The sequence below is a fragment of the Hemicordylus capensis genome, chromosome 1 (assembly GCF_027244095.1).
Source record: "Hemicordylus capensis ecotype Gifberg chromosome 1, rHemCap1.1.pri, whole genome shotgun sequence".
In the NCBI taxonomy this organism is placed as follows: domain Eukaryota; kingdom Metazoa; phylum Chordata; class Lepidosauria; order Squamata; family Cordylidae; genus Hemicordylus; species Hemicordylus capensis.
In genome coordinates, this window is record NC_069657.1 from 388782928 (window position 1) to 388809414 (window position 26487).

Sequence of the window (26487 nt, forward strand, 5' to 3'; positions counted from 1 at the left end):
ATTGATTCCACTTTGTCATGCAATATGACTCCTTATTCTCAACTTGAAGCTGTTTCTCATTAAATAATGGAACAGTCAGCCACCAAAGTTTCCAAGCAAGTTAGACACACTATAATATTAAAAATTCTTAAGAACCCTTTTTGGAAGGTTAGGGAAGGCTATTGGTGCAAGGCTGTTTTGGGTGACAGATATACATTTGTTTTAGCATGTAATTCCAGCTTCTTTTCCCAAAAGCTTCTCTAAACAAAAAAAGTAGCTCTGATGCTATGCTGTGCCTTATGCCAGAGCACAGCCCATTACTTGGAAAACTTATGACACTTCATCTTCCCCAGAAATACCTCTTGTTGTAGTGTCCAACAAAATTTCCAATTACGTTTCAGGGTGATCTTATTGAGTGAGTACCATCTTCATTACCCTGTACTTTTTCTATTCCACTCCATCCCCCACATTCTTAAAACTCCACAGGGTATTTTCAGACTTCCTTAGAAACCACCTTTTTTTGTACTCCATGAGAGTCAACATAAATGTTATCATAATCTCTTATTACAAATGTTATACATGGCCATCTATAGAAAGGGTCTACTGTACAATCTTCAGCACCGTTAAGTTTTGCAGTTGCAATCTGTTTCAATACTACTAGTCCAACATTTTATTTTATTACTGAAATATTAATTTAGCAATTTTACGAGGACTGAATGTGAGAGACATTTTGTCTAATTACGATGATTGAAATTGTCTTGGATACCTAGAGATACCTAAACCTTGACTTTTCTAATTACTTCTAAAAGCCTACATTCTAGTTTCTTACCATTACAAGCTCCTTGGAGGAAGAGTGGTATATAAATGTAAAACACACACACACAAGAAATTAGAGACTAGCTAAAAATGGCTTCGACAGAAATATAATTTTATTGCATTTTTGTTTTCAATGCAGATATTTACATAAAGGTAAACATTTCTGGTAAACATTTTTTTGCAACAAGAGAAAGCTCTTACAAAGTAGTTAAAGCCCTGGTCAGAAAACAGGGCAATAGAAACATGTTCATTTTATACATACATACATACATACAGTATGCGTGTGTGTACACACACAGTTTAAAAGGCAGAGGTTTTGCAAGTGTTTTACCATCTAGGGCCATTATAGTGTAACTGAGAACAAATTTTTAGCAGAACGCATATTTGGTGTCCACTATGCCTTACTCCACTTGCTCCTATTACTTTGGGAGCATTTGTATTCAGGTTACCTTTTTTCCTGAAAACTGAATCTTGCATACAGTAAGCCTACACATTTTTAGCATCGTTACAGTCACTATTCCTGAAACAAACTGCAGAGTTTGCTATATCTGACCTGTTCTCCAAATGCATTTTGTGCCCAGTGCAAAGGCTAAACACAGGTACTCAACTTACAATGCTTCTGATAAAGGTTTTTGCTTTTGCCAGGATGTCATCGAAGATGCAAACTATGACTTCATATTATTAGAGGGACCAGGCAGCTCTAGTTGCATCTGTAGGGTCTCTGAATTTCAAGAGGTGTCCTCTTTATTTTAGCCTGATCAGCTAGGTTTATTATAAATTAATTTAGTTGATAAGTAGACTTCAGGCTCTTTTCTTCTTTGCATCAAGTCAAAGATTTTCTGCAAAATGAATAGCCTTCTGTTTAAAAAATTATGCTTCTGTTATCTTCCAAGGAATCATCATAAAGCCAGCTTTGGTCAAATTCCTTAGATTGTACCATAGCCTCAAAAAGGCATTTGTACTGTTCTGGGTATAAACTGCCAGTTGTAATGTTTTCTGGTATCTCTAGCTGTCTCAACAATTTCTTCCCACTTCCACAACTCCATAAACTGAAACACAAAATATTGAAAAATCAGTTACAATTAGCTAGTGACGGATAATGCTTTGCAGAACATCTATAAAAATCAACCTTGCATGTGATCCTGTCATTAGCAAGGGAAACTACCACCATAACAGTAAGAGACCCAAATCTCCATAAAACTTTTAGGTCTAGAGAATGTTTCATTAAAGTACTATGTAGATGTCACAACCACACTCAAAACATTTAACATCATTTCATAAGGTTTCATTCCTTTAATCTTGGTTAAATTAAGACATAAATCAATTCTACAATACAGCTTTATTTCTCATTGGTGGAGGGGGAAAATATGATGGAATTTTACAACTCTTACTAATGACTCCAGTATGCAAATCAATGAATGACAGCATTTGAAGACTCATTTTGAAAAACTCCCAGGCTATCTATACTGTAAATATTAGCCAGGATCCAAAATTACAGGGGAGGGGGGTAGCAGTGGTATTTATTTATTTGTGTTTGTATGCTCCCTTCCCTCTCTGAGATAGATGCCCAAGGTAGCTACCAAACATTTTTTAAACCACCAATAAATGAAAAAGAATAATACGAGCAATAAAAACCAAAACAAAAATGTTGTTTAGCAAGCATGTTGTTCAACTTCCTATGTCTTATGGCTGAAACTGATTCCAAAAGTGTTTTTGATCTAGCATGGTGTTCTGCTGTTCTATGCAAAGATGCCCACTGGATATGCCCAAAGCCGGTATTTGGAATTGGCCGTTGCCCAGGATCCAAGGAACTAAAAATTGGTACTTCATTGCTAGAAGGTGGTTTGGCCTTGTGTTTTATGAACAGCACTTCCAAATACCACAACCTATTTTGAAACAGAGTGACTTTTTAAAAGCAATTTCTGGTTTGTCATGGGATAAAAATAAAATAAAAAGCCTCACTGGGCATGCCCAAACCCTGCATGTACCTCAAGTGGAAATGTGGATCCTAGCCAGTGTGTTCAAATACCAAGCCACAGAACTCACCTGCTGAACCAAGTTTTAGTCACACACTGCTAGCCCCACATCGGAAAACATAAAGTGTTTTGAAACAGGGTATGTTCCATATAATAGTCAGATTTACTAAGTGCTATATTCTACATATTTTTTTCAAATTTTGTAAACGGATGAAAGTGACTTTTACTTTACTCACTTTAGTTTATCTATTAATTTAGTTCTGCATTTGGCAAGACTTTGTTTTACCATCACAATAAATATGCTTGAATTAATGGTTGTCAAGCTCTCTGTAAATAAATTCTTCCGAGGTGTCATTCGTACTAAGCATAAGTGGTTATTTTGCACCAGCTGCAAGTAAACAAAAGAAAGAAAAGTCCTGTTAAAGATTTTATTTTCGTGTGTATTTCAGTTAATATACATCTGGACAGGAAAACTGAATAAACAGATGGTTTTTTGTTTTTTAAATTACTACCTTCCAAATTGAAAAGTGCATGAGTAATGTGAACTGAGTACAAAGAAATGTATTAGCAGCATAAATTGGTTAAAATGTAGATATACAGGTCTCATAAGCTCTGGTACGCTCAGGCTCTGTTGGGCTAAGAACATTGCTGGATCAGGCCCAAGGCCAATCTAGTCCAGCATCCCGTTTCACACAGTGGCCCACCAGATGCCGCTGGAAGCCTACAGGCAGGAGTTGAGGGCATGCCCTCTCTCCTGCTGTTACTTCCCTTCAACTGGTATTCAGAGGCATCCTGCCTCTGAGGCTGGCCTATAGCCCTCCAACTAGTAGCCGTTTATAGACCTCTCCTCCATGAAGTTATCCAAATTCCTCTTAAAGTTATCCAGGTTGTTGACTGTCACCACATCTTGTGGCAGAGAATTCCACAAATTGATTATGTGTTGTGAGAAAAAGCACTTCTGTTTGTTGGTCCTAGATTTCCTGGCAATCAATTTCATGGGATGACCCTGGTTCTAGTGTTATGTGAGAGGGAGGAAAATTTTCTCTCTATCTACTTTCTCCACATCATGCATGATTTTATAGATCTCTATCATGTCTTCCCGCAGTCGTCTGTTTTCTAAACTAAAAAGCCCCAGGTGTTGTAGTCTTGCCTCATAAGGAAGGTGCTCTAGGCCCCTGATCATCTTGGTTGCCCTCTTCTGCACCTTTTCCAGTTCTACAATGTCCTTCTTTAGACGTAGTGAGCAGAACTGTATGCAGTACTCCCAAGTGTGGCTGCACATAGTTTTGTATAAGGGCAATATAATATTAGCAGTTTTATTTTCAAAATCCCTTTCCTAATGAATCAGAGGAATTTTCTACACTAATTTTTTTTTATGGTATCTTGTTTTAAAAACAAATACTGAACATAGGCATTCTTGCTACATTTGTTTTAGTATTCATGAGTATTACTCACCACGCTCTTTGGTATAGAGAGTCTACCATTTCTTGAATTAGTTGAATATGAAGACCAAGGCTCCTAGAAAGAAATGGACAATAGAACAAGCAGGATTTAAAAACAAACAGAACAGTCAACATGATGTAGTCTTATAGCAGATTTCAATCTGGAAGAGATAAACAGAAAGTGATTCAAAAATGGGAGTTGAACTCAAGCTAAACAGTTGGTTCAAAGAAATAGTGCCTCTCTTGCTTTATTTCCCATAAAAAGAATTCTCTTTAAAACTTAAAGATCAGCCACATAAGATAAAATTGCTGCTAAAATTATGAAATGAAAAGTTCACCAATAGCTCTGTCCTAATTACTTATTTAGATGCATAATTTGGCTCTAAATATGCTAAAGATTTAAGCCTTACATGATAATCCATGATCAGATTTGTGATTGGAATCCATGATTGGATTTCCCAACATCTTCTCTTTTGCTTCAGAGCAGGAGTACTGCTCATCTGATCAGAGAATAATACTCGAGGAAGGAACCTTTTCCCCTCAGGAACCTTTTCCCCTCATGAACTTCCACTACCCCAAAGCTGCTGCTGGTCCTATAGGAGATAAGCAGCAGCTTGGGAATTCTTGATGCAAAATTGTACCTGGATGCCCAGGTATTGGCTCTGGCTCAGGAGACTTTTGCCCAGCTTCAGCTGATGCATGTCTGCACCAGTAGTCACAGTGATCCAGGCCCTTGTTGCTTCTGGACTGGATTGCAAAAGCCCAAGATCACATATGAACATCACACAGAGCTCCTTAGATCTCAGTTTAAGAATTTAAGCATCCTGTGCACTGGTTTGCTAAAGAAAGAAAAGACAAATAATTGTTTGATAAGTTATGGCATACAGCTTGCCTAATTCAGAGGTTGGGATCTAAAGTATCACAGGTGATCTTCTGTTAACACATAAGAGCTGCTAAGCTTCCTGCTTCCAGCAGTTCACCCCCCACCCTGCAAAAACCTTCTTGCAAAGTGAGGGGAACATTCAGAGTAGCATCTCATGTGGCACAAGGCATTGCTGCTGGAAGGATTCTCTCTCCTGTAGGTGGGATCCAGCCATGTCCACTAATAGCATAACTTATATTGTACATTTCATTCTTATTTTTAAAATTATAGCAAATTACCAATAATTAAGGATCAATATGTTTGTATTACAAATCAGATTTTAAACACTATAACACTTACCATGTGCAGAAGCTCAATATCACAGGCTGTTTGCCAAAGTACACTTAGTGCTTGATAAATTCTGGTTTCTTCAGGCTTGGCAACAAGAGTCTAGTAAAGACATAAAAGCAGCAGCTGTATTTTACACAACCTTTCCATTTGTGCAATTAAACAGCTACAGAACAGATCTTATCAAGAAAACCTCTGAAAAGAAACCCCAAAATATGATCAAGAGAGGACACTCCAAACATCACCCGAAAAGTCTTATCTCTGTGGAAATCTCACTTCATGTTTAGATTACTGGGGAGCAGGGTGGTGGTAGTCATACTAGAAGCACTTATATGCACAACAAAAATGCTATATTTACAGTTGTGCATTAAAACAGAAAACTGTACATGCCAATACATTTCCATGAGACAAGGAATCTGAATCTGCCATCTATTCCTGGTCTGTGTAACACCTAATTGGTGGGTTCTTATTGATAATTCCATTTACTCAACAGTTTCTGATAAATTTCTTTCTTTACAACAACAACAGCCACAGAAGATTTTTTTTTCTAGGTTAAAAACATCACATTATAATGGCTTTTTCATAGGTACCAGGATTTACAAAAACATAGCGGTTGACTAATTAGCAAAATATTTTTTACATAAATACCTTGTACTCTTTTTCACTGACAAACAGGTTCAATTCTGTTCTTCCATATCTATAGATAGAATTTTGTTCATATAAGGCATATATATGCTTCCAAAGTAGGTTCCTTTCCCGTTTATGTGGGACAATTCCAACCACCTTTAGAGGAACATCTGTTTTGAAAATGAATGAAGATGTAACAAAATTATGATACCTCAGCAACCCTAACATCAAAATCAGAAGTTTGAAGATCCTTCAACCAGTGAACTTGTAACATTCTATTTGTTGTTCGGTTGTTTTTACAATTTTATTGTTCTAATTTAGGAACATATCTTTTATCAGGATGTCTTGCCTTGAAGGCCCCAAATGGAGAAAGGCTGAATATAAATGGAACAAGTAAGTGAAATAAACATTGGTCCTCAGTTGATTATCAACAATTTATACATTCAAATTTCAATTTACCCGCCGTCCAAGGAACAGCCAAAATGTCCAAGTTCTCAAAAAGTGTCTCAGAATACATAATAGGTGGCCTCATGGATCCAACACCCAGAGGGTCTAATCTGAAGAAGTCACAATGTACCACTTCCAGCTGGCCATCCAATTTCTGCTTTAGAGACTAATAGGGGAAAAAACAATTAGAAGGTTATAGGAAAATCCTGCCTTACACTAAGTCAGACCGTTGGCCCATCTAGCTTATTACTGTCTGCTCTGACTGAAAACATCTTTACAGAGTATTAGACATCAGTTTTCTCAGCCCTGCTACTCAATATCATTTTAACTGGAGATGCTAGGATTTATCCCGGGACCTCATCTTTTTGTTTAACTATAAATTTCAGCCACCTTTGCATAGTGATCACACATACCTACCTCTAGACCAGGAAGAAATACATTATTACTCTCTAGGGCTATTACATGGGCACCAGCATTGAGCAGTGTCCGGGTTAAGATGCCAGGACCTAAAAATTGAGAAGAGCCAGAGTTTAACACTTTATAATGAACACGGATTAAAAATATTATTTTGCTCTAAAGGGGACCAAGATGAAGTTAAATATTACTGAACGTACGTGTGTGTGTGTGTGTGTGTGTGTGAGAGAGAGAGAGAGCATGTGCTATATACCCTTGCCACATTTTATTGCATTAAATTTCAGTACAAGTATTAAGCGCCAAGTTGCACACAATGCAATGAAACGCCTGCCACTGAATTCAACAGAAGTTACTTGTATTTACCCAAATCGAGGACGACTCTTAATTTAAAGCTAACTTTAAATTAACACCGTTAGCACTCCTGCTAACTTGGCAAAGAGGCACCTTTTAATGTGGTGATTCTCTTTATTTAGCAGGGGGAGAGGAACTGGCCCTATCCACCCCCAGCACAGCCCCTCCAGTGACTGTAGCTAGTGTCTATCTTGTGTTTCTTTTAGATCAGGGGTGCACAACTCACATGTCCCAGTGGGCCAGAAACAACCATGACAATGTATGGAGGGGGGAGGGGGGGCAAAGTCAATTTTTAGTGCACTGATTACTGAAGTAAAATAAAGATTTATATTAGAGCAATTACTAGTTAATTGTCGGTCCTTCCTTCCCCACAGGGGTGCACAGTTTTAACCAAGAACAGTGGCCAGAAAATAAGCCCTGTCCTTGCTCAGTCAGTGGGCACCTGATTGTTCCAGCCCCACACAAATGCCAAATTTGGAGGCTCCTGCTACTGGCTACCTGGGCCATCAAAAATGACCCTGTGGGCTGGATCTGGCCCCTGGGCCTTATGTTGTGCAGGGCTGTTTTAGATTGTGAGCCCTTTGGGGACAGGGATCCATCTTATTTATTTGTTATTTCTCTGTGTAAACTGCCCTGAGCCATTTTTGGAAGGGTGATATAGAAATCTTATTATTATTTATTGTTTACACAGTCAGACGGTGTTATTGACTGGTTTGTTTTATCCAGACATCGAGTCCTTCCCAAGGACCTGGGATGGCTGAATTTTATTGTCAATGGTTATAGATATTGTCGCAAAATATAGGCTGTTCCCAGTAAAGCTGCTTTTTGTAATTGGCTGATGGTGATTTCTGTGGCCCCTATGGTGTTGAGGTGCTCTTCAAGGTCTTTTGGAACTGCACCCAGGGCGCCAATTACCACTGGGATTATTTTGGTCTTTTTCTGCCACAGCCTTTCAATTTCAATTTGTAGATCTTTGTATTTGGTGATTTTTTCTATTTCTTTTTCTTCTATTCTGCTATCCCCTGGTATTGCTATGTCAATTATGTTAACTTGTTTTTCTTTCTTCTCGACTACAGTTATATCTGGTGTATTGTGTGGCAGATGTTTGTCTGTTTGTAGTCAGAAGTCCCATAATATTTTTACATCTTCATTTTCTACCACTTTTTCAATTTTATGGTCCCACCAATTTTTGGCTACAGGTAGCTTGTATTTTTTGCAGATGTTCCAGTGTATCATCCCTGCTACCTTGTCATGCCTTTGTTTGTAGTCAGTCTGTGCAATCTTTTTACAACAGCTGATTAGGTGGTGCACTGTTTCATCTGCTTCTTTACAAAGGTGGCACTTGCTGTTTGTTGTTGACTTTTCGACTGTTGCTTTTATTGCATTTGTTCTTAGTGCCTGTTCTTGTGCAGCCAGTATTAAACCCTCTGTTTCTTTCTTCAAGTTGCCATTTTTAAGCCATTGCCAGGTCTTGGTGATGTCTGATTTTCCACTTATATTGTGCAAATATTGACCATGCAGGGGCTTATTTTTCCATTTTTCTGCTCGGTTCTTGACTTGTTCTTTCTTGTAGGCCTGCTTTCTTTCATTGGTGTTGAATAGTTTCTCGTTATTGACCATTTGGAGTGCATCTTCTTCACTGTCCTTGATATATTCTTCAAGGCCTCTTTTCGCCTCCTCTACTGTTTGATGGACTTGCAGCATTCCCCTTCCACCTGAGCTGCGAGGGAGGTAGAGCCTATCTACATCACTGCGGGGGTGCAGAGCATGATTGATGGTCATGATTTTCCTGGTCTTACGATCCAGCATCTCTAGCTCTGCCTGGGTCCAGTCTATTATTCCTGCAGTGTATCTGATAACAGGTATAGCCCAGGTGTTTATGGCTTGTACGGTGTTCCCGCCATTGAGTTTGGACTTGAGGATTTTTCTAACTCTCCTGATGTATTCACTTCCAATTTTTCTTTTAAACTTCAGTGTGTGCGATGTTATCAGCCTGGAGAATGCCCAAGTATTTGTAATGTTCTTTCTCTTCCAGGTTCTTGATCTTGCTTCCATTGGGCAGTTCTATTCCTTCTGTTTTTGTTATTTTCCCTCTGTTCATTATTAATGCAGCACACTTGTCTAGTCCAAACTCCATTGCTATATCGCTACTGAATATACGGACAGTGTTTAGCAGTGATTCGATTTCTGACTGGGACTTTCCATACAACTTCAGATCGTCCATGTACAGCAGATGGTTGATTTTACTGGATGTTTTAGATGTTTGGTATCCGAGGCCTGTTTTGTTTAGTATTTGTGAAAGTGGGTTCATGGTGATTACAAACAACAGAGGGGATAGTGAGTCCCCTTGGAAAATGCCTCTTCTAATGCTAACCTGTCCAAGTGTCTCGCCACTGATTGTTAACTGTGTACTCCACATGTTCATTGCTTTTTAAAAAAATAAATTTCTGAATGTTTTTGCTGACACCAGTTGTTTCTAAACATTTTAGTATCCATGTGTGAGGCAATGAATCGAAGGCCTTCTTGTAGTCAATCCATGCAACACTTAGATTTGTTTTTCTTCTCTTGCAGTTTTCTAAAATCATTTTGTCAATCAGCAGCTGTTCTTTTGTGCCTCTGGTGTTCGGGCAATTTCCTTTCTTTTCAACTGGAAGCTGTTTGTTAGTTAATAAGTGTTGCATCATCATCATCATCATTAATGCGATCCCCTTAAAAATAGGGATCAAATACAGTTCTTACCTGTATTTATCCAAAAGGAACAGGACTCTGAATTTAAGATGACTCCCTAGTTTTTAACAAAGAACTTGGAAAAAACTAGTCTTGGATTCAGGTAAATATGGTACTTCTCAGTAAATATTCTGTAAGTCTGCATCTAAAGACACACTTGCAGCATTTTCCTCTATTGTACTGCAAGAGGCTTGAAGGTGGTCCTTTACAACATCTTTAAAGATAGCTCTTCCTTAATACATTATGCTCAAATGGTAAAAAAGAGATTTATATCCTCATGTTTATATTGCTTTTGTACCTCCTCGGAAGAGAACACCACAAATCATACTTTTTTATTAATCTCAAACAAGTTCACCATATCCTTACAACTCTGGCAGCAAAAATCTTCTTTCAAACTGTACACAGCACCAAAATTTGGGGATGCCACAGGACCCAAATTTAGAGACTGTATAAATAATGTGCTGAAGAATATTGTTGGTACAGTACATACAATATGCTGTAATCCATCAAATCCTGTGTGCTTTCAAATGAGAGAATATACTTATATATGTTGAATTACTATCTTAAGATTCAAAATGTGGATGAGAGGATACTGAAGGAGATATTCATCAAGAGTTTAACCAAAGGGGAAAAGGCTTAGCCACTTTCTACATTCTCTGGGATTTCACCTTGAAACCAATAATAACCAAAGACAAATTTATAAACGGACTCTGGGATGTTTACATCCAGCAGGATATGTCTCTGTTGATTAACTTACAGACAGCTCCATGGTACCACATGCATACATTCAATTAACATTTTGAAAGCTCTCTTTCAGATCATAGTTATTTCAAAGCAACAAGCCTTAATCCTTAATCAAGAAATGCCTTCTGCTGAATTAGATGGCCTGTTTAACCACACCATGTTAAATAAGATGGTGCAACTGTTGTGAACAATCTCCTCCCACAATTTATATCACTGTTCTGTTTATCAGGAGGGTGGACTTGGGGCTTTTCCCTGTCATTCTTCCCCCTACTTTTAAGTATTTGTCACTTCAACACAATCTACAACACCCAACACAAACAACACAATTGGTTCCTGAAAACTGTGTCTTAAGTAGAAATATTTTGCCATTACAGTAGAACAGCCAAGACTGAGGAGGAAGAGCCGAAGCAATGGCAATGGAGAAAGCATCTTAAATAGGCTAGGCAGCCAATCTCTCTGCAGCCTCAGAAACAGCAGCAGCTGCAACCAAGATTGCTTGTCTCTGACAATGAGAGTCTGAGCCACCATTGTCACCTTCTCTTCCTCTAGCTCACAAACCAGCAGCTATCTAGCGCAGTCTCTCCTCTCCTCCCTCAGCAAGTATTGTAGTTGAAACAAGGTAGTAATTTACCAACATCTTAAGAGCCATTCGTCTTAACTCAGACCATCCTAAGTTGAGGACGGCCTGTATTTTCTTGCAAATTCCAAGTTCTGTAACTCTGTCAGGCTCCAATTGTCTTGATAGCAGAATGGCTAGCAATTCTATGTGCTTACTTAAAAGTAAGGCCTACTGTGTCCAATGGGACTTACTGCCTGTTAAGACTCCATGTGGAGAACCACATTGTTTTTAGGGTAATTGGTGAAGTCCAGCTTTTAGGGAACTGGTGAGTAGAGCTTGTGGTTAATACCAGCAGCTGCTTCCCTGTGGCGCTCTCTTTGGGAGAGAGCTGGAATTGCTTTGGAATTGCTGCAAGCCTTTGTTGGTGACAGAGCGGCAGCTTCCAGGAGGGCCCAGAGTGTTGACTCAGCAGTCTCTGCTGGGCCTTGCATCATTTCCTGGGCTGGCAGTATAAAAGAGCATACTGCCCTGGGCAGTGAGCTCACCACCGAAGGCAACACCAAAAGGGGTTGCCCCTTTGGGAACCACAAGGACAAGGGCTCTACTCCGTTTGCTGGGACCATCTCTAGCTCTTTTGTGTGCCTGAGTGAAGATGTGATCCTGGAGAGCACTGGGGGTGCTCCAATCAGAGTGGTTACGGGTAGGGGAAGGTATGGCGTAGGACCTCATTTACATCAGAAGAGGGGAACTATCGCTGTAATTCATAAAAGCTCTTTTTTCCTCTCTAGTCCCCTGTCCAAATGAGTACTGGTTCAGTGTGTGCGTACCTGGTGTTAGGCTCTTGGGACAAAGTGGGGATTCTGTTAGCCCCTGCACTGCCCAGCTGCCTCCCTGCCTAAGCTCACAGAGGTGATCTCGGATTTGGTGTTGATGACTCCTAGAATGATTGTTCTGGGTGACTTCAACATCCATGCTGGGGCTGCCTTTGGAGTAGCTCAGGACTTTATAGCCACCATGACAACCATTGGGCTGTCCCAACATGTTACTGGCCCAACACATGAATTGGGGGCCATTCTGGATCTGGTTGTTTTGATTGGACAGGAGAATGGTGATTTGAAAGTGGGTTTTTTTTGTCATCCATGCCCTTGTGACAGTCAGATCACTTCCTTCCAAGGTTTAGAGTCTTGGTGGCTATTCAGCAAGGGTGGGGGACCTATTAAAATGGTCTGCCCCCTAATTCCTGAAGGTTCTGGGGGATTTTCCAGCTGGTATGGCAAGCACTTCTTTAGTTGCTCTCTGGAATGGAGAGATAGCTTGGGCAGTTGACACAATTGCTCCCAAGTGCCCTCTCCCACAAAGCAGAGCCCATGCAGTGCCTTGGTATACATCTGAGCTGAGGGCAATGAAGCAGCCGGGAGATGGCTGGAATGTTAAGTGGAGGAAAACTCAGGCTGAGTCTGAGCTAACACAGGTTAGAGCTCACTATCAAGCCTATTCTGTGGCAGAAGAAACAGATCCTCTCAATGTCGTCCAGCGGGGCTGTTCCAGGTGGTGCCCACATGCCAGATGCTCTTGAAATTTGGCCCTGGGCAAGATGTATTAGAACCCTTGTTAGCACACTGTGACACATTTACAGAGCACTCTGAAGGTAAAGTGCCTGCATTCGCCATGAGTTGGACTCTACAACTGATGCACTGACATTGGGAGAGGTATCAGAATATCACCTGGTCCAGTTCTGCTGAAGGAGTTTCAATTATTGGTGTCAGACGATGTGGACATGGTGTTTAGCCGACTACACACATGCTTGACCCCTGCCCTTCATGGCTTATTAAACCTTTGCAAACCGTCCGGAAACTGCAGCTAGCACAAAATAGGGCTGCTAGATTATTAACTGGGCATTTTGCCAGTACTCTGTCAGCTGCACTGGCTCTGTGTCAATTTCAGAACCCAATTCAAAGTGTTGGTTTTAACCTTTAAAGCCCTAAATGGCTTGGGACCAAGTTACCTGAGAGCATGCCTTGCTCCATGTGTCCTGACTCGGACCTTCAGATCTTCTTCGAAGGCCCTGCTCTGGGTGCCCCACCAAATGAGGTGATGTGTGTAGCTACTATGGAGAGTCTTTTTGGTGGTTGCACGCCATTTATGGCATAGCCTCCCCAGTGAGGTTCACTTGGCTTCATCACTTTGTTCTTTTAGATGCCAGATCTAGAACCTTTTTGTTCACTCAGGCCTTTTAATTTTTGATTTTTAAGATTGATTTTTTAAAAACTTTAAAAATGGTTTTGTATTGTATTTTGCTTTTCTTCCTCTTTTGATCTGTTGTGATTTAATGTTCTATATATTTTTATTTGATGTGTTAATGCTGTGTTGTGAACCACTCAGAGAACAATTTGTTATGAGGCATTTAACAAATAAAGTGTATTAGTATTATTATAACTGATTTATGTTTCCCATTGCCTGAGATATTTGGCTTTTTATGACATCTGTATGAATCTGTACAAAATTTTGTTTGTATTTTTCTTTGTTATGTTATGACCAGTAATAATACAGTCAACAAGCTTTGGAAAAAACCTCCCTAAAATAATCAACTGGAACCAAATGAATGGAGTATTCAAAAGCCCTTCATTTAACACTGAGCTGATGTACTATACACATCCACACCTCAGAGTAGCCAAATGATCAAGCTCAAAGAAAGTCCCCAAATAAACTGATCCTCTTCTCCTAATTCCACCTATGGAAGGTCTTTTAAGGTAGATAGGTAGCTTTCTTTCACACATAGGAGTAGGGTGCAGGGCAGCCATGCCAAGTATGCTTCCTTGGAAAGGAGTTCTGTTTCATAAGTACTTTGCAATGCAATGCCAAGGGGTGTAACTACTATTAGACAATGGGAGGCGGCTGCCTGGGGGACCCCACGCCTCAAGGGGGCCCCCAGAGGCAAGTCACATGACTATATATTGTGAAGTGTGTGTGTGTGTATCAGCGAGGGGCCCATTTTAAAATTTTGTCTCTGGGCCCACTCCAGCCTTGTTACCTCCTGGGGATACCTTTTTTTTTTGTTGTTGTTGTTGTGGCACAATATCGGTATGCATTAAAAACACAATGTGCGAAGTTGCCATACAATAAGCTGGTGATATGCAGTCAGTGAGATGAAAGCATAAAACTCTTGGAAAGAAGGACATAAAATAAGAGAAACGGATGCCAAAAATACGACAGACTTTCGAAGAGGGATGCCTAAGTAGCACCGTCAAATACCGTAGCATAGCGGCTACAAATAGGGCACATTAACCAGAAAATCCTCAGTTTGTATCCCGGCCCCGAGAGTAGTGGAGATAACGGATGACAAGTGCTTTGAAGAACACCCGAAGACCCTACATTACTATGGAAACTTTCCCTGAAGGGATCGCCCTGTTGCTGGACTGGCGCTCAGGAGCTTCGCGCAGCAGCGGGGTGTTTGCAGACCGAAGCCCGGTCACAGGTCACGCCGGGTCTCTGCAGCCCTCACCTGGCTCGCACTCCAGCAGGACGGCCCCGTAACCCCCCGTGGCTCGCCCGTCCCTCAGTCGCGAGGCCACCACACGCGCCAGTTCGGGGCAAGCGATGAACCTTCGCAGCGGGGACGACGCCGGCATCTTCTCCGCGACCACCTGGACCGTTTCAGCTGCCCCCGGGATCTGCAGAGGCAAGCGCGGCTTCATCGGGCAGGGACGCCTTTCACTCGGACCCGCCAGGCCGCGAACCGAAAGCCGCAGCCCGGACGACAAGCTCAGAGCAGCCAGCGACAAGGGTCGCCCTGACAGGCCAGGCGAGACCAACGCCACGGCCGCCATCGGGCCCAGCATCCTTCCAGAAGCACGTACTAGCTCGCTCCCCAACACACATACACACGCACATGGATGACCTAACCTTGCGGGCGGATAAACAGTGCGCAGCCGCATGCCCGAACAGCTTTGGCTAGGGCACTTGAACAAAATCACTTCCGTTTCCGCTTTGCTCCGGTCAGGCTGGTTGCTGGGGGCGCTCTACATTTCCCCCTCGCTCTATGGCAATACCATGAATGGTGTGTCCTCTCTAGGTATTGGCGCTCTATGGTGCTCAGCTTTTGCCGCGGCTGCTTTCTGGAGTCCGCAGCTGGGTGACAGGCAGGTAGCTTCGCGTGCTGATCATTCTTTCTCTTTGCCCGTTCCGAGCCCGGCCATGCCAGCGCCAGGGGCTCGCCGAAACCTCTGCGAGGTGGCCGTCTTGTGAGGTAAGAGAAGGAAACGGAGAAGGTCTCCGTCGCTGGGAGGAGTGGGGAGAGAATCCTTCCGCTCTTGTTTTCGGAGAGCCCCCGCGCGGGTGGTGTGTTTAGCTGCGCGTTGCCTTTGAAGCCCTCGCGGGATAGACGCGAGCCTGGCTTCAGAGGGTCGAGGAAAGGGGGAGGGTGGATTTCTGAGAGGTCTGGGCGAGCAAGTGATGAAGGGACAGGGTGGATTGGGCGCTCTCTCGCTCTCTCTCCAGGCGCGCTAAGAGGTGGGGGTAGGAGGCTACCACTGCTCAGGCTGAAACGAGGGAAGAGGGAGAGCAAGCAAGTCGCACCCTGGTGGAGGAAGGAGATCGGGGTCTGACTCCGACCTGGGCAGATAAGAGCCCCTGTTGTCTGCCCCCCCCCCCAAATCTCCCGTCCCTTTCGCGTTATGAAAACCCGCCATACTCGGTCAGACCAGTCACGGTACCGCGACTTCTCCTCTACTGTATCTGCCACCTAAGAACTCCTCGCCCATCTGATCTTTCTCTTTTGAGTCATGTGGGGTTTCTCTGAGTGGAGATGGGGGTGATTTATCTTTTAAAAATAATAATTATTATTTGTGGCTTCTTCACCCCACTCTTATAAGAGGTAATGCCATGGGGATAAAATGAACAGCACCTAGCACTCCTGTCCCCTTCTGAACAGCGCCTACCACTCAGTATTTATGATACTTGTAGCAGTCAGGGGGTCTGCTACATAGTTAGCTTCATATGATTCCTTTTGGGTAGTTTAGACCAGGGATTCTCAACGTGTGGGTCCCCAGATGTAATTGGACTTCAGCTCCCATAATTCCCAACCAAAGGCCACTGGGGCTGAGGATTATGGGAGTTGAAGTCCATTAACATCTGGGGACCCACACGTTGAGAAACCCTGGTTTAGACTATGGTTTAGAGACTAAGCTTCACAGCTGAGCAAGGATTTGAACCCAGTGTCTCCTGCTCTTATGGGCTTAGCACCTGTATATCTCCGGGATCGCCTCTCTTGGCCAGTTGTATCCCATCCTGTGAGGTCCGCTCAGTTGGCCCTCCTTAGCATCCTGGGCCCTGTTGTAGTGTGTGGTGCCTGAACCCGTAGGAGAGTCTTCTCTGTGGCCGCCCCTCTTCTTTGGAACACCCTCCCCCCCACACACAGATTCGTTCAGCTCCCTCCTTAGTGGCTTTTAAGGCCCTTCTTAAGACCTACCTTTTCCACCAGGCTTTTGCCCTTTATTATTATTATTTAATTATTGTTATTGTTCACCGCCTCTGGAGGAGGTAGTATACAAGAATTTTTTAATAAATAAATAAAATGAATAAATGAATGAATTCAAATATTGGTATATAAATAAAAATATTTATATATTGCTTTTCAACAAAGTAGCTCACAAAGCTGTTTACATAGAAAGAGAGAACAATTAATAGTACAGGGAACAGTAACAAGCGTCCCAATCATTGCTTTTAAGTGCTTTAAAAGTTTGTTGAGGTCATATAGTGCTTGTGTTGGATTTTGGTTCAGGTGGTATTTCCCACATTTAGCAGAACAATGTTAGTGTAAGGGTTTTAATGAAAACCTGAAAGGTCAGTGAGGTGTGGTGACAAAGTCAGAGCACTTGACTGCATTCCTGAACACTGTGTCACTGTTTATGGTTGCCTGCAGCTGCCCAGATTGTTGTTCCTTATCACTCCACATCAGAGGTGGAAGTGTAATTGTGCACATGGGCTCCAAGAATCCATGCACAGCTGCTGTCAGGGCCACCACACTCACAGCAACTGGCACCCTGCGATGGCTCCGCCATGTGTGGCACCCCTTTTCTCCCCCTTTACAGGTGGCATTTGAAGTAAACATACACTCTTAGGTCGGCTGGCTCTTGATTGGTTTGAATCAAGGATTTTCTTTAACAGTTGTTTGGGAATTCAAAGTAGGACTGATTCTTTATGTGAGTAGGAGCAAAAGCGCAGCAAGGTTGGAATGGACCCTGGGACAAAAAGTGAAGATAGGCCCCTGCCCTCTTTTTCAGAGTGGTGTGAGGGGGAGAGCAAAGAGCAAGCTGTCGCCCAGCTGGTGGGCCCCTCCTCCATAAAGGGTCTTCTAGGGTCATTTGCCCCTCTTGTTCAAAAGTGGCTATGCCCCTGAGCAGGAGTATTCATGGTGATTGCTTTCTTGTTCCTTTTTAATTATTTATTTATTGCCTTTGAAAATAAAGCATTGCTTTTATGTAATGTATAGAATATATTTATTGCTGCGTTAGTATATAGAACATAATTGCATTTTAAATGAGATCTTATTGCAAACAGATATTGGAAGTTTGCCAACCAGTTGTCCAACTGTAGTCAAAACTTGCTTTTATATTATATAGAAGGTCTGGTAGATGAATAGTTAACATCCAGGTTCCTTCTATACGGTGTCTGGTTCATATTCAGAGTTTACTAAACATTGGCTGAATAATCTCCACTTTTCTAGCTTTGTCTTGTTCCTAAATATTATTCCTGTATTGCTACTACCAGCAAAGTTTCCAAAATATTTTCCCCCTTTGCTTCTTTGGAGTAGCCCCACTTGGAGCAGCAGTGGATTTAGGCCAGGATCCAAAGAACAGGGCAACTAATTCTGCATGCCCAAAGGGCTTTGTTTTTTGAATATCAGCTGCCCTTCCACGTGCCACATGGTAGCTAGCTACTTTTGAAACTGAGAAGACTTTCTAAAGCAGTTTGTGGCATGGCATAGTAGTCTTCTGTTCACATTTTTTAAATTAAAAAAAATCACTAAGTGTACCTAAAGTAGCTCATTAGATCCTAGCCATATGATCCACTTTGGTTTCTAAAACATAGATAGATTTGCACGTAGGTCATATTTGAAGTATTGCTGTACTTGTGTACCTATAAGAATAATTTAATTTTCAAGTTTATGTTTTGGAGAACCTGAGTTTAGATTAACTCTGACCTCACCAGCAAGATATTCTGTCACCCTGAAATGAATGAATTTCAAGCCTTGTGAAGCCTAAAAGGCTTTTTATGTGCACATTGTGGCTGTGAGCCAGCTAGTACTTATTTTGTTTTGATTGTTTTAATGTTGTTTTTAGAATATTGTTTTAAAAATTTACATTGTTGTCTTTTAAATTTCTTGTTTTGAACTAACATTTAACTTTTGTTTTTATCTTGTTGTAAACCGCCCAGAGGCGTACGTTTTGGGTGGTACAAAAATATGTTAAATAAAAATAAAAATAAATAAATAGATAAAACAAAAAAACTATCAACACAACTATCAACAGGGTATTGCTGGTATGTTGTGGTCTTTGTTTCAGTGCAGTAGCTGACATCCAGACTCAGTTACTCATTAGTACTACTCAGGATTTGCTCTAAAGTATTTAATTTAATAGGACTTTGGTCAAATTATTTAGTAAGGATGTCAGCCAATGCTCCTGACACTTGAGATTCTTTTTGGTATGCAGTGTTTATTCAACATTGTTTTTTTATTTCTGAAAGCAGATTCTTTGTGAATGGGTCGCTTGTTCAGAAACTTTGATCTCTGAAGACAGGCACGAGACTTGCCTGACATCACTTTAATTTATCGAGACAAAGACTTTTCATCCTATGCTAATAGGGCTTCAAATGTTTGGATCATTTGGATCAATAATCAGTATTGTGTTTTTCATTTTAGCTAGTTATATTTCTAGCCTGCCTCTTCTAGATAATATCATTGGTATGTCTGTGTTACTAGTTTTTTTAATTTCAATTTATTTGTTTTGCAGAATGAACAGGTACCAGATAACTCTGTGTTAACTTTGTTGTGCTTGAAAGACTTCATCTCTTTTTCCCATGCAAAGTGATGCACATTTTAAGAAAATGGTAAGTGCTGTTCTCCACTTCTGAGATTAAGCATATCTCTCTCAAGTAAGAATTGTCCAGCCAGTCCAGTATTAATGTTTCGGAGGACAGCAAACTGGGAGGTCTTGAAGCAGGGACCTCTTGAGTTCTGAGCTATCTCTTTACTCCCTGAGCTGCTTTCCTCAAAAGCCATGGATCTCCTGGGCCCAAAGCAGCTTCATCAGCCTCTGAGTTCTTTATTCCTTCCTGACTAGTCACTGCCATTCCCTGATCCCATATAAATTTTTCCTTCTTACCAGACATTTTGCCTGTGCACCAAAACACTCCCTGTATTAACATTCACAGATTCTGTATTTTGTCTTGTTCCCACCTTGCTCCCAAGCCCTGCGAGATCTCTCCCATTTCCTCTGCCTTGCCCATTCTTCAACCTTCTCCCCTCTGTCCTGCAAATTCAGACTGCATACCTCAAACTGACCTCAGCTTGCCTTATCGCCTAGCAGTAAGCACCTGAGCTTGTGTCTCCTGCTTGAGAAAATTCATCCAGGAGAGTAACATCTGCCTTATGGCCTGATCTATTAGTAGGCCACTGCTCTCAAAGCATGACAAAACCAAAGACACAAAACTTATGTAGATGAACAATAGTTGACCTACTGATACTATTCTTTTCAAAACATTTGCATGCTTTGCACTCTGTATCAGTGGTGCCACAATGCCTAGTGGGGAGACTTTAAAACCACAATCATTAAAATGCCTGACTTTGATTTTAAGTAACTTCTCACAGAATGTAATTTGCTGTGTTGTGCTGGGGTGTAACTGTGCCCTGTGCATATTCAAATCTGCGGAATGTCATATTTAGCAGGAAATACTTCTGTGCACACAAAGAGGGGAGGGGTGATTTCCAACAGTTTTCATTAGGGATGTGCACTAACCTGTTGGAGGCCCTTTTACGGGCCTCCAAACAGGTTCGAAGGGCGGTGGGGTTTAAAGTTTGAAGCCGAGGGTGTGTATCACTTTAAGGGTGGGGGAGGGTGCACTTCCCCCTCCCCCCACTTCCCCCCCACCGGTGCTTGGTGTCCGTAAAAGCCTTCGGGGCAGCAGTATACTTCCCTGCTGCCCCTTCCCCCTCTTTGGCTGGAAGTGGCCAGAAGTACTGGGCAACGTGCACATACGCGCCCGGTACTTCCGTCCGCTTCCAGCCGAGGAGGGGGAAGGGGCTTTTACAGACACCGAGCACTGGCGGGGGGGGAATACGTGGACTCTCCCCCGCCCTTAAAGTAACACCCCCTCGAGCCACTTCCGCCCAGTTCCGTGCACATCCCTAGTTTCCATCCTCTTTCCCCTATGTGCCTCCCAAAATAATGCTCCTGAGAGTTGCAGGGGCTTCATGGGTGGCTGTGGATGGAAGGGGGAATCACTGAAAATTCCCCCTTCTTGCATGTGTGTAAGTGTTTCCTGCACATAACTCTTGGCTTGAATGCAGGCTAGTGTATCTAAGTTCCTAATGCCCAAGTATGCTAAAGATTTGATGAAAACAAATTAATATTAAGTGTTGGAACAGGAAAAGATGTTTTGTATTACTTTTTAACTGAGTTTCAGTGCAACGAAACCAGTGTTCGCTCTAACTTTTCTGATCAGTGAGCGGAAAGAGTTTCGTCCTGGGCAGCAGCATCAAGTCAGTGTGCACACATCTCTCTCTCTCTCTCTCTCTCTCTCTCACACACACACACACACACACACTCACACACACACACACACAAACTACTGACTATTACACCACACAAAGTGCAGCGCACAAAATTTCTAAACCCTTTTTTTACCCTGTGGGGGGAGGGGAGCCACCACCGCCTCCCATCCTCCTCCTCCCCCCTGTCCCCAGCTCCAGTTTCTCTAGGGTGGGGGGCGAGCCACTGCTGCCTCCCATCCTCCTTTCTCCTGTCCTGTCTACCGCCATTGGTGGGGGAGAGCCACCTCCACCTCCTGTCGTCAGACCCCCAGCTCCAGTCTCTCTGGGCTGCCGGGGGGGGGCACTAGTGGGTTGCTGCCAACGCCTCCCGTCCTCCTCCAGCTGCTCGGTCCTGCAGCTGGAACTGGAGGAGGAGGCCCCGCGGTGGCAGCAACCCAGCCGGGGAGAGGGGGAAAGTGCAGCAATTCTTCCTGGCTGGGGAGGGAGTGCTGGAGTGTTCAGTCACAGTGGCGGTCGCAGCAGAGACTGCATGCCTGCCAAAAACTGCTGCGAGGGTCCTGGGTGTTGGTGCATGCATGTGCGCACCTTAGAGGGAACAGTGAGTGAAACCCCAGTGAGGTTTGCCTGGCTTCATCACTCTGTTCTATTAGATGCCAGGTAAAAGACCTTTTTGTTTACCCAGGCTTTTTAAATTTGGGTTTTCAGATTTGATCTGATTATTAACAAATGAGTTTTTAAGCTGCTTTGTAATGTTTTCTTTTCACCATTTTTTATCTGTTATGATTTAATGTGTTTTGTATGTTTTAATCTTCTGTTGTGAGCTTCCCAGAGAACAATTTGTTTTGGAGTGGCTAACAAATAAAGATGATGATGATGATGATGATGATTTTTAATTTATTAGGACAGTGAGTGGCATCTAGACTAGTGCCCTATCAGCAGACGTTCCTTCTATGAGTAGAAAGAGTATTGTGTTCATGTAAGAATCTCTTCTGTGAGTGCAAAGACCCCTTCTATTCACAGAAGGAGCTTCTACTGATGAAGCATTGCTCTGCAGAAGATGTGGATGCCACTGAATGTCTCGATATGCCTGATAGGCATTTCTGTATTATGGTAAAGGTAAAGTGTGTCGTCAAGTCGGTGTTGAATCCTGGCGCCCACAGAGCCTTGTGGTTTTCTTTTGGTAGAATACAGGAGGGGTTTACCATTGCCTCCTCTTGTGCAGTATGAGATGATGCTTTTCAGCATCTTCCTATATCGCTGCTGCCCAATATAGTACCAGCAGGGATTCAAACCGGCAACCTTCTGCTTGTTAGTCAAGTTATCACATGGTACTTCTGTTTAAACCTTGTTTTGTATCAATACATTTGTGACTAGGCGGGGTAGGATTATCATTTCAGGTTTGGGAGTCTCATTCTGGGTTGAACTGGAATCAGTGCATGTGTTCAGAGAAATGGACGAACACTTCTTAAAAATGGAAATAAATACTTCCCTTCTCACTAAGTATTTAAGTGTTGACTGTTGCAGTCAGTGATTTGTTTTTCTGAAACCATATGTCACGTCTTTCAGGAATGCTTAAACTGAAGGCTAAACAAAACAGTGAGAAATCAGCAATGGTTTCAACAGTCCGTCTGTGAAAATTTTATTTTTAAAAAAAAATTAAGCTTGGATATTAGTTGATACCTAGACAATAAAACTGAAGCTCTAATATAACTATAAGTTTTAAATGCTGAAAGAGAAAATGGAGTGATTTCTGTAGGGGATGTTGTCTCTGGTTGGTATAAGAGTATGCAAGTTCCTGAAGTACTGGATTTTTTTGTCAAACAGAATGAAAGAGTGCTTAAGTTTCAGCTGTATAGAACCAATTTGATTCCTTAACATGAATTAATCAACATGAATATTGTTAGTCATTTACCTCTTACCCCAGACCACCAATTGTTACTCTTACCCCAGAAAACCATTTCATCTGCAGTTGAAACAGGGGGGAAAGGCAGATGCTACTTCTCCCACCTGTTCCCTTCGAGGTCCTCTCTCCTGTTGCTTGCTCCCCAACATACTTGCTGTGCAACATACCTGAAGACCTGCTCTGCACAATGGTGTGGGGAGGGTGAATAATAGGGCTGCAGCGGGAATGGGAAGAAGAAGCCACAGCTACCTTTTCCTCAATAATAATAATAATAATAATAATAGTTGTTGTTGTTGTTGTTGTTGTTGTTGTTATTTATTCGATTTCTATACCACCCTTCCAAAAATGGCTCAGGGTGGTTTACACAGAGAAATAATAAATAAATAAGATTTATTTATAAGAGACTTAAAAATTAGGATCGAGTGTCTGGGATAAGAGGTGGCAACCATACATGATAAGGGTGTTTACACAATCCTAAACAGGGTCAGAGAAGCACCCAGCCAGGGTAGAAGAGCCATGCACATTTCTGATCAGCAGTCGTGTGAATGCAAAAATTGAGATAAGAGGAGGGAGAATGATCATGTTGGAGCTGGGTAGGGCAGCTTTTCATCCACCCTAGGTAAAATGCTGGGGACAGAATGTAAGTTTGCGGTACCCATCCTGTCCAGCTCTCAGCTTGCACACAATCACTTTCCCCTCCTCCCTACCATGATTTTTGAATCCACATGACCTGCGATCAGGAGCACACACATCTCTCCTAGCCTGGCTGGGCACTTCTCCAACCCTGTTTAGGGTCATATGGAGAGCCTTATTAGACATGAATAGTATAATATGTTTGAAATAGTTACCTTGGTAAGAAAGTAATAATTGGCTTTATGCCAGTTTCTACCCCAGGTGATGAGATAGTTCCTATCCAGGTCTTCTGTCATATGAGTTCGATCCCCTCACCCACCCCCGACCGTGATCTGGGACAGAAATCGACACAGTCTCATGCAGACATTGTGCTGTTGTCCTCTTAACTGTGGTTAAAAGAAAGAGAGCAGTCTGGGACTTGACAAATTCATTCCTCCTTCATCTTGCCAGGAGCCTTACATCATCTTCCTCCTTCATCTTGCACGGTGGAGCCTTACATCTGCACCAACCCTAACCAGTTTTAGCGTTTAACCAGAGTTTGAAAGCCATACTGTATTCATGGATAAACAGTTTTATACATGGCACAGTTAGAATTAAATGTGTTGCTGATTTATTTTCCCCATTCTGAAGGATGCTCAGGATTTACAGGTTCTAGTGTGGGGGAAGAAAAGAAGACTAAGGAAATAAGGAGCTTTACCAAAGAGCTTACAGAGGGGTATTTGCATTCTCTTCTTCTTCTTCTTCTTCTTCTTCTTCTTCTTCTTCTTCTTCTTCTTCTTCTTCTTCTTCGGTGAAGAGAAAGCAGCCAGCTGACATAAACAGTCAAGAGGCTAAATTAAAGAGATTGTCCAATAGTGAGCATACTCGCTAATGAGATTGTATATAACACGATAATCTTATGATGAGAGAAACTACTAATGAGGCCGCACTGTGGGACAGCTGCACTGAGTGGCAATTATCACTGTTGGAAAGTGGCTGGAAAGAGAATTGGTATCTCAGCATTAAGCATTCTTTTTCCTCTTTCCTAAACTGACCCACCGCTGCCATAAACAAACAAAAAAATCAGATAATTTTCCTCCCCCCCCTCCTTCCAACAGGTGTTCTTGTTTAACTGTTATCACCTATTCTTGTTTTTATGAGGGTGGCATTATGTGTTTGGCAATTAAAGCACTAGAAATGATGTGTGCTTCAATTTTGGGGCCTATTTATCCTACAGTCTAGTATAAACAATACTTTATTGATTAATTGTACATAGAATTACATTGAGATATCACAGCATATTTCTTTTTCAGCTGTGGCATACCTGACATTATAAGTTACTGTTGCTTTCCTCTACTTAGTGTTTTAGGCTGGATTTAGAACAGATTTTTTTTCCTACTGAACCCTTTAACTAGTACTATGGACTCCAGAAATCTATTTATTTGTCAGTGATACAGATGTATGAGCCAAGTTCAATTTAACTAGCTTTGCACCTAAAATTTGTTTGTTGAATATAGAGAACACTTGGTTGTTTTGTTTGTTTATTTATTTAACATATTTCTATACCGCCCAAAACTTGCGTCACTGGGCGGTTTACTGTTAAAATCATTAACATTAAAATCAGTTAAAACCCAACATTAAATGTATTAAAACTATAAATATAATTAAAAGCCTGGATGAATAAATATGTCTTCAATGCCTTTTAAAAAGTTGCCAGAGATGGGAAAGCTCTTATTTAAACAGGGAGCACATTCCAAAGCCAGGGGCAGCAACGATGAAGGCCCATCCCCAAGTAGCCGCCAGACAAGCTGGTGGCAACCGCAGATGAACCTCTCCAGACTATCCAGGCAATGGGGCTCATGGTGAAGATGATGTTCTCTTAAATATCCAAGGCCTACACTGTTTAGGGTGAATTAACAGATATCAAATGTTCAACAAGCTCCAACAGTTTGTCATGAAGGTGAGAGGCCAAAAGGGTGAGACATCCCTAATCCAAGCCTTGACAAATTTTATTTGGATTTAGGAGCCAAACGAAAAATGTAGGAGCCAGACAATGGACACTTGACAAAATTGGCTTGGTGACAACATTGTGGAGTAGGAAGGTGGAAGGGCTTCTCTTGATCCCCTTTACAAGAAAGAAACTTAGAACAGAAACAGGGCTGCCTGGGACAAATAAAAAATTTAACTAACATCGGAATATCCTAGTTTCATCGCTGGCTCCCTGACACCTGGGATGTGTCAAGCCCTGTTCTAACTCTGCCCCCAGCCATGTAAATTCTCATTACTCATTAGCTTAATATGGGTCCAGTAAATTAGTATATAAACTGTCTTTAAAGTCTTTGTTGCACAATTTATAATCACATTTTCTTCCTGTTTTGCATGATATCGTTGATAAGAAACAAGGAATAAAAGTTTTTATCTTAATGAAGAGTATCCTTAATGGCAGGTCCCTGAGAATGGGACCCTTTAGTTGCTGCTGTTGTAGCATTCGTTATACATCCAAAAGGCCAAGTTCCTCTCTTATAGGACATTTTAATAACTGATATTGCAGAATATAGTATGTTGTATATATTATAGAAGGAGTTGTTCACTATATCTAGATTAATTCTTGCTAATTGGGCAAAAAGGCACCTTTTAAAGTGATGACTCTCTCAAGTTTAGCAGGGGGAGAGGAACTGTCCCTATTTAGCCCAGCCGAGCATACTTCCCAGTGGCTGCTGATGGTGTGTCCCTTGTGGTTCTTTTTAGATTGTGAGCCCCTTTGGAACAAAGAATTGTCTTGTGATTCCTTTAGCTATTTCAAGCGCTCATGTGCGCTCACTCTCTCATACACACACACACACATATATACACACACACACACACACACACACACACACACACACTGAAACTGAAGATATTTTTTCCAGAA

At 41.9% G+C, this 26487-nt stretch overlaps 2 protein-coding genes across 5 annotated transcripts in view; one reads left to right on the top strand and one right to left on the bottom strand.

Annotated features, from left to right (window-relative positions):
- Positions 1 to 886: 886 nt before the first annotated feature.
- On the bottom strand, positions 887 to 15294 carry TFB2M (transcription factor B2, mitochondrial). The gene is made up of 8 exons (XM_053302405.1): positions 14795 to 15294; positions 6915 to 7003; positions 6510 to 6663; positions 6072 to 6220; positions 5436 to 5525; positions 4227 to 4289; positions 3008 to 3159; positions 887 to 1844 (listed from the first exon to the last, which is right to left on the bottom strand). The coding sequence occupies exons 1-8, from the start codon at positions 15225 to 15227 to the stop codon at positions 1658 to 1660; spliced, it is 1317 nt and encodes a 438-aa protein (XP_053158380.1). The 5' UTR covers positions 15228 to 15294; the 3' UTR covers positions 887 to 1657.
- Positions 15251 to 26487, top strand: part of CNST (consortin, connexin sorting protein) — a 72974-nt gene continuing 61737 nt past the window's right edge. Inside the window, exons 1-2 of one of the 4 annotated variants that reach the window (XM_053302391.1) lie at positions 15251 to 15538; positions 19302 to 19398. The gene's annotated coding sequence lies outside the window, so the exon portion shown is untranslated. Of the gene's footprint in view, positions 15539 to 16128; positions 16166 to 19301; positions 19399 to 26487 lie in introns of those variants that run through there. The other 3 variants (XM_053302362.1, XM_053302372.1, XM_053302382.1) reach the window with 3 other exon arrangements.

What these genes read in the sequence shown, in the direction of transcription:
- TFB2M (XM_053302405.1), bottom strand. Translation starts at nt 15,227, where the DNA reads ATGCGGCTGCGCACTGTTTATCCGCCCGCAAGGTTAGGTCATCCATGT. An exon ending in TATTTCTTCCTGGTCTAGAG is followed by an intron (nt 6,664 to 6,914) that starts GTAGGTATGTGT and finishes TTCCCCTATTAG; the next exon opens with TCTCTAAAGCAGAAATTGGA. An exon ending in ATATTGAGCTTCTGCACATG is followed by an intron (nt 4,290 to 5,435) that starts GTAAGTGTTATA and finishes ATTTCTTTCTAG; the next exon opens with GAGCCTTGGTCTTCATATTC.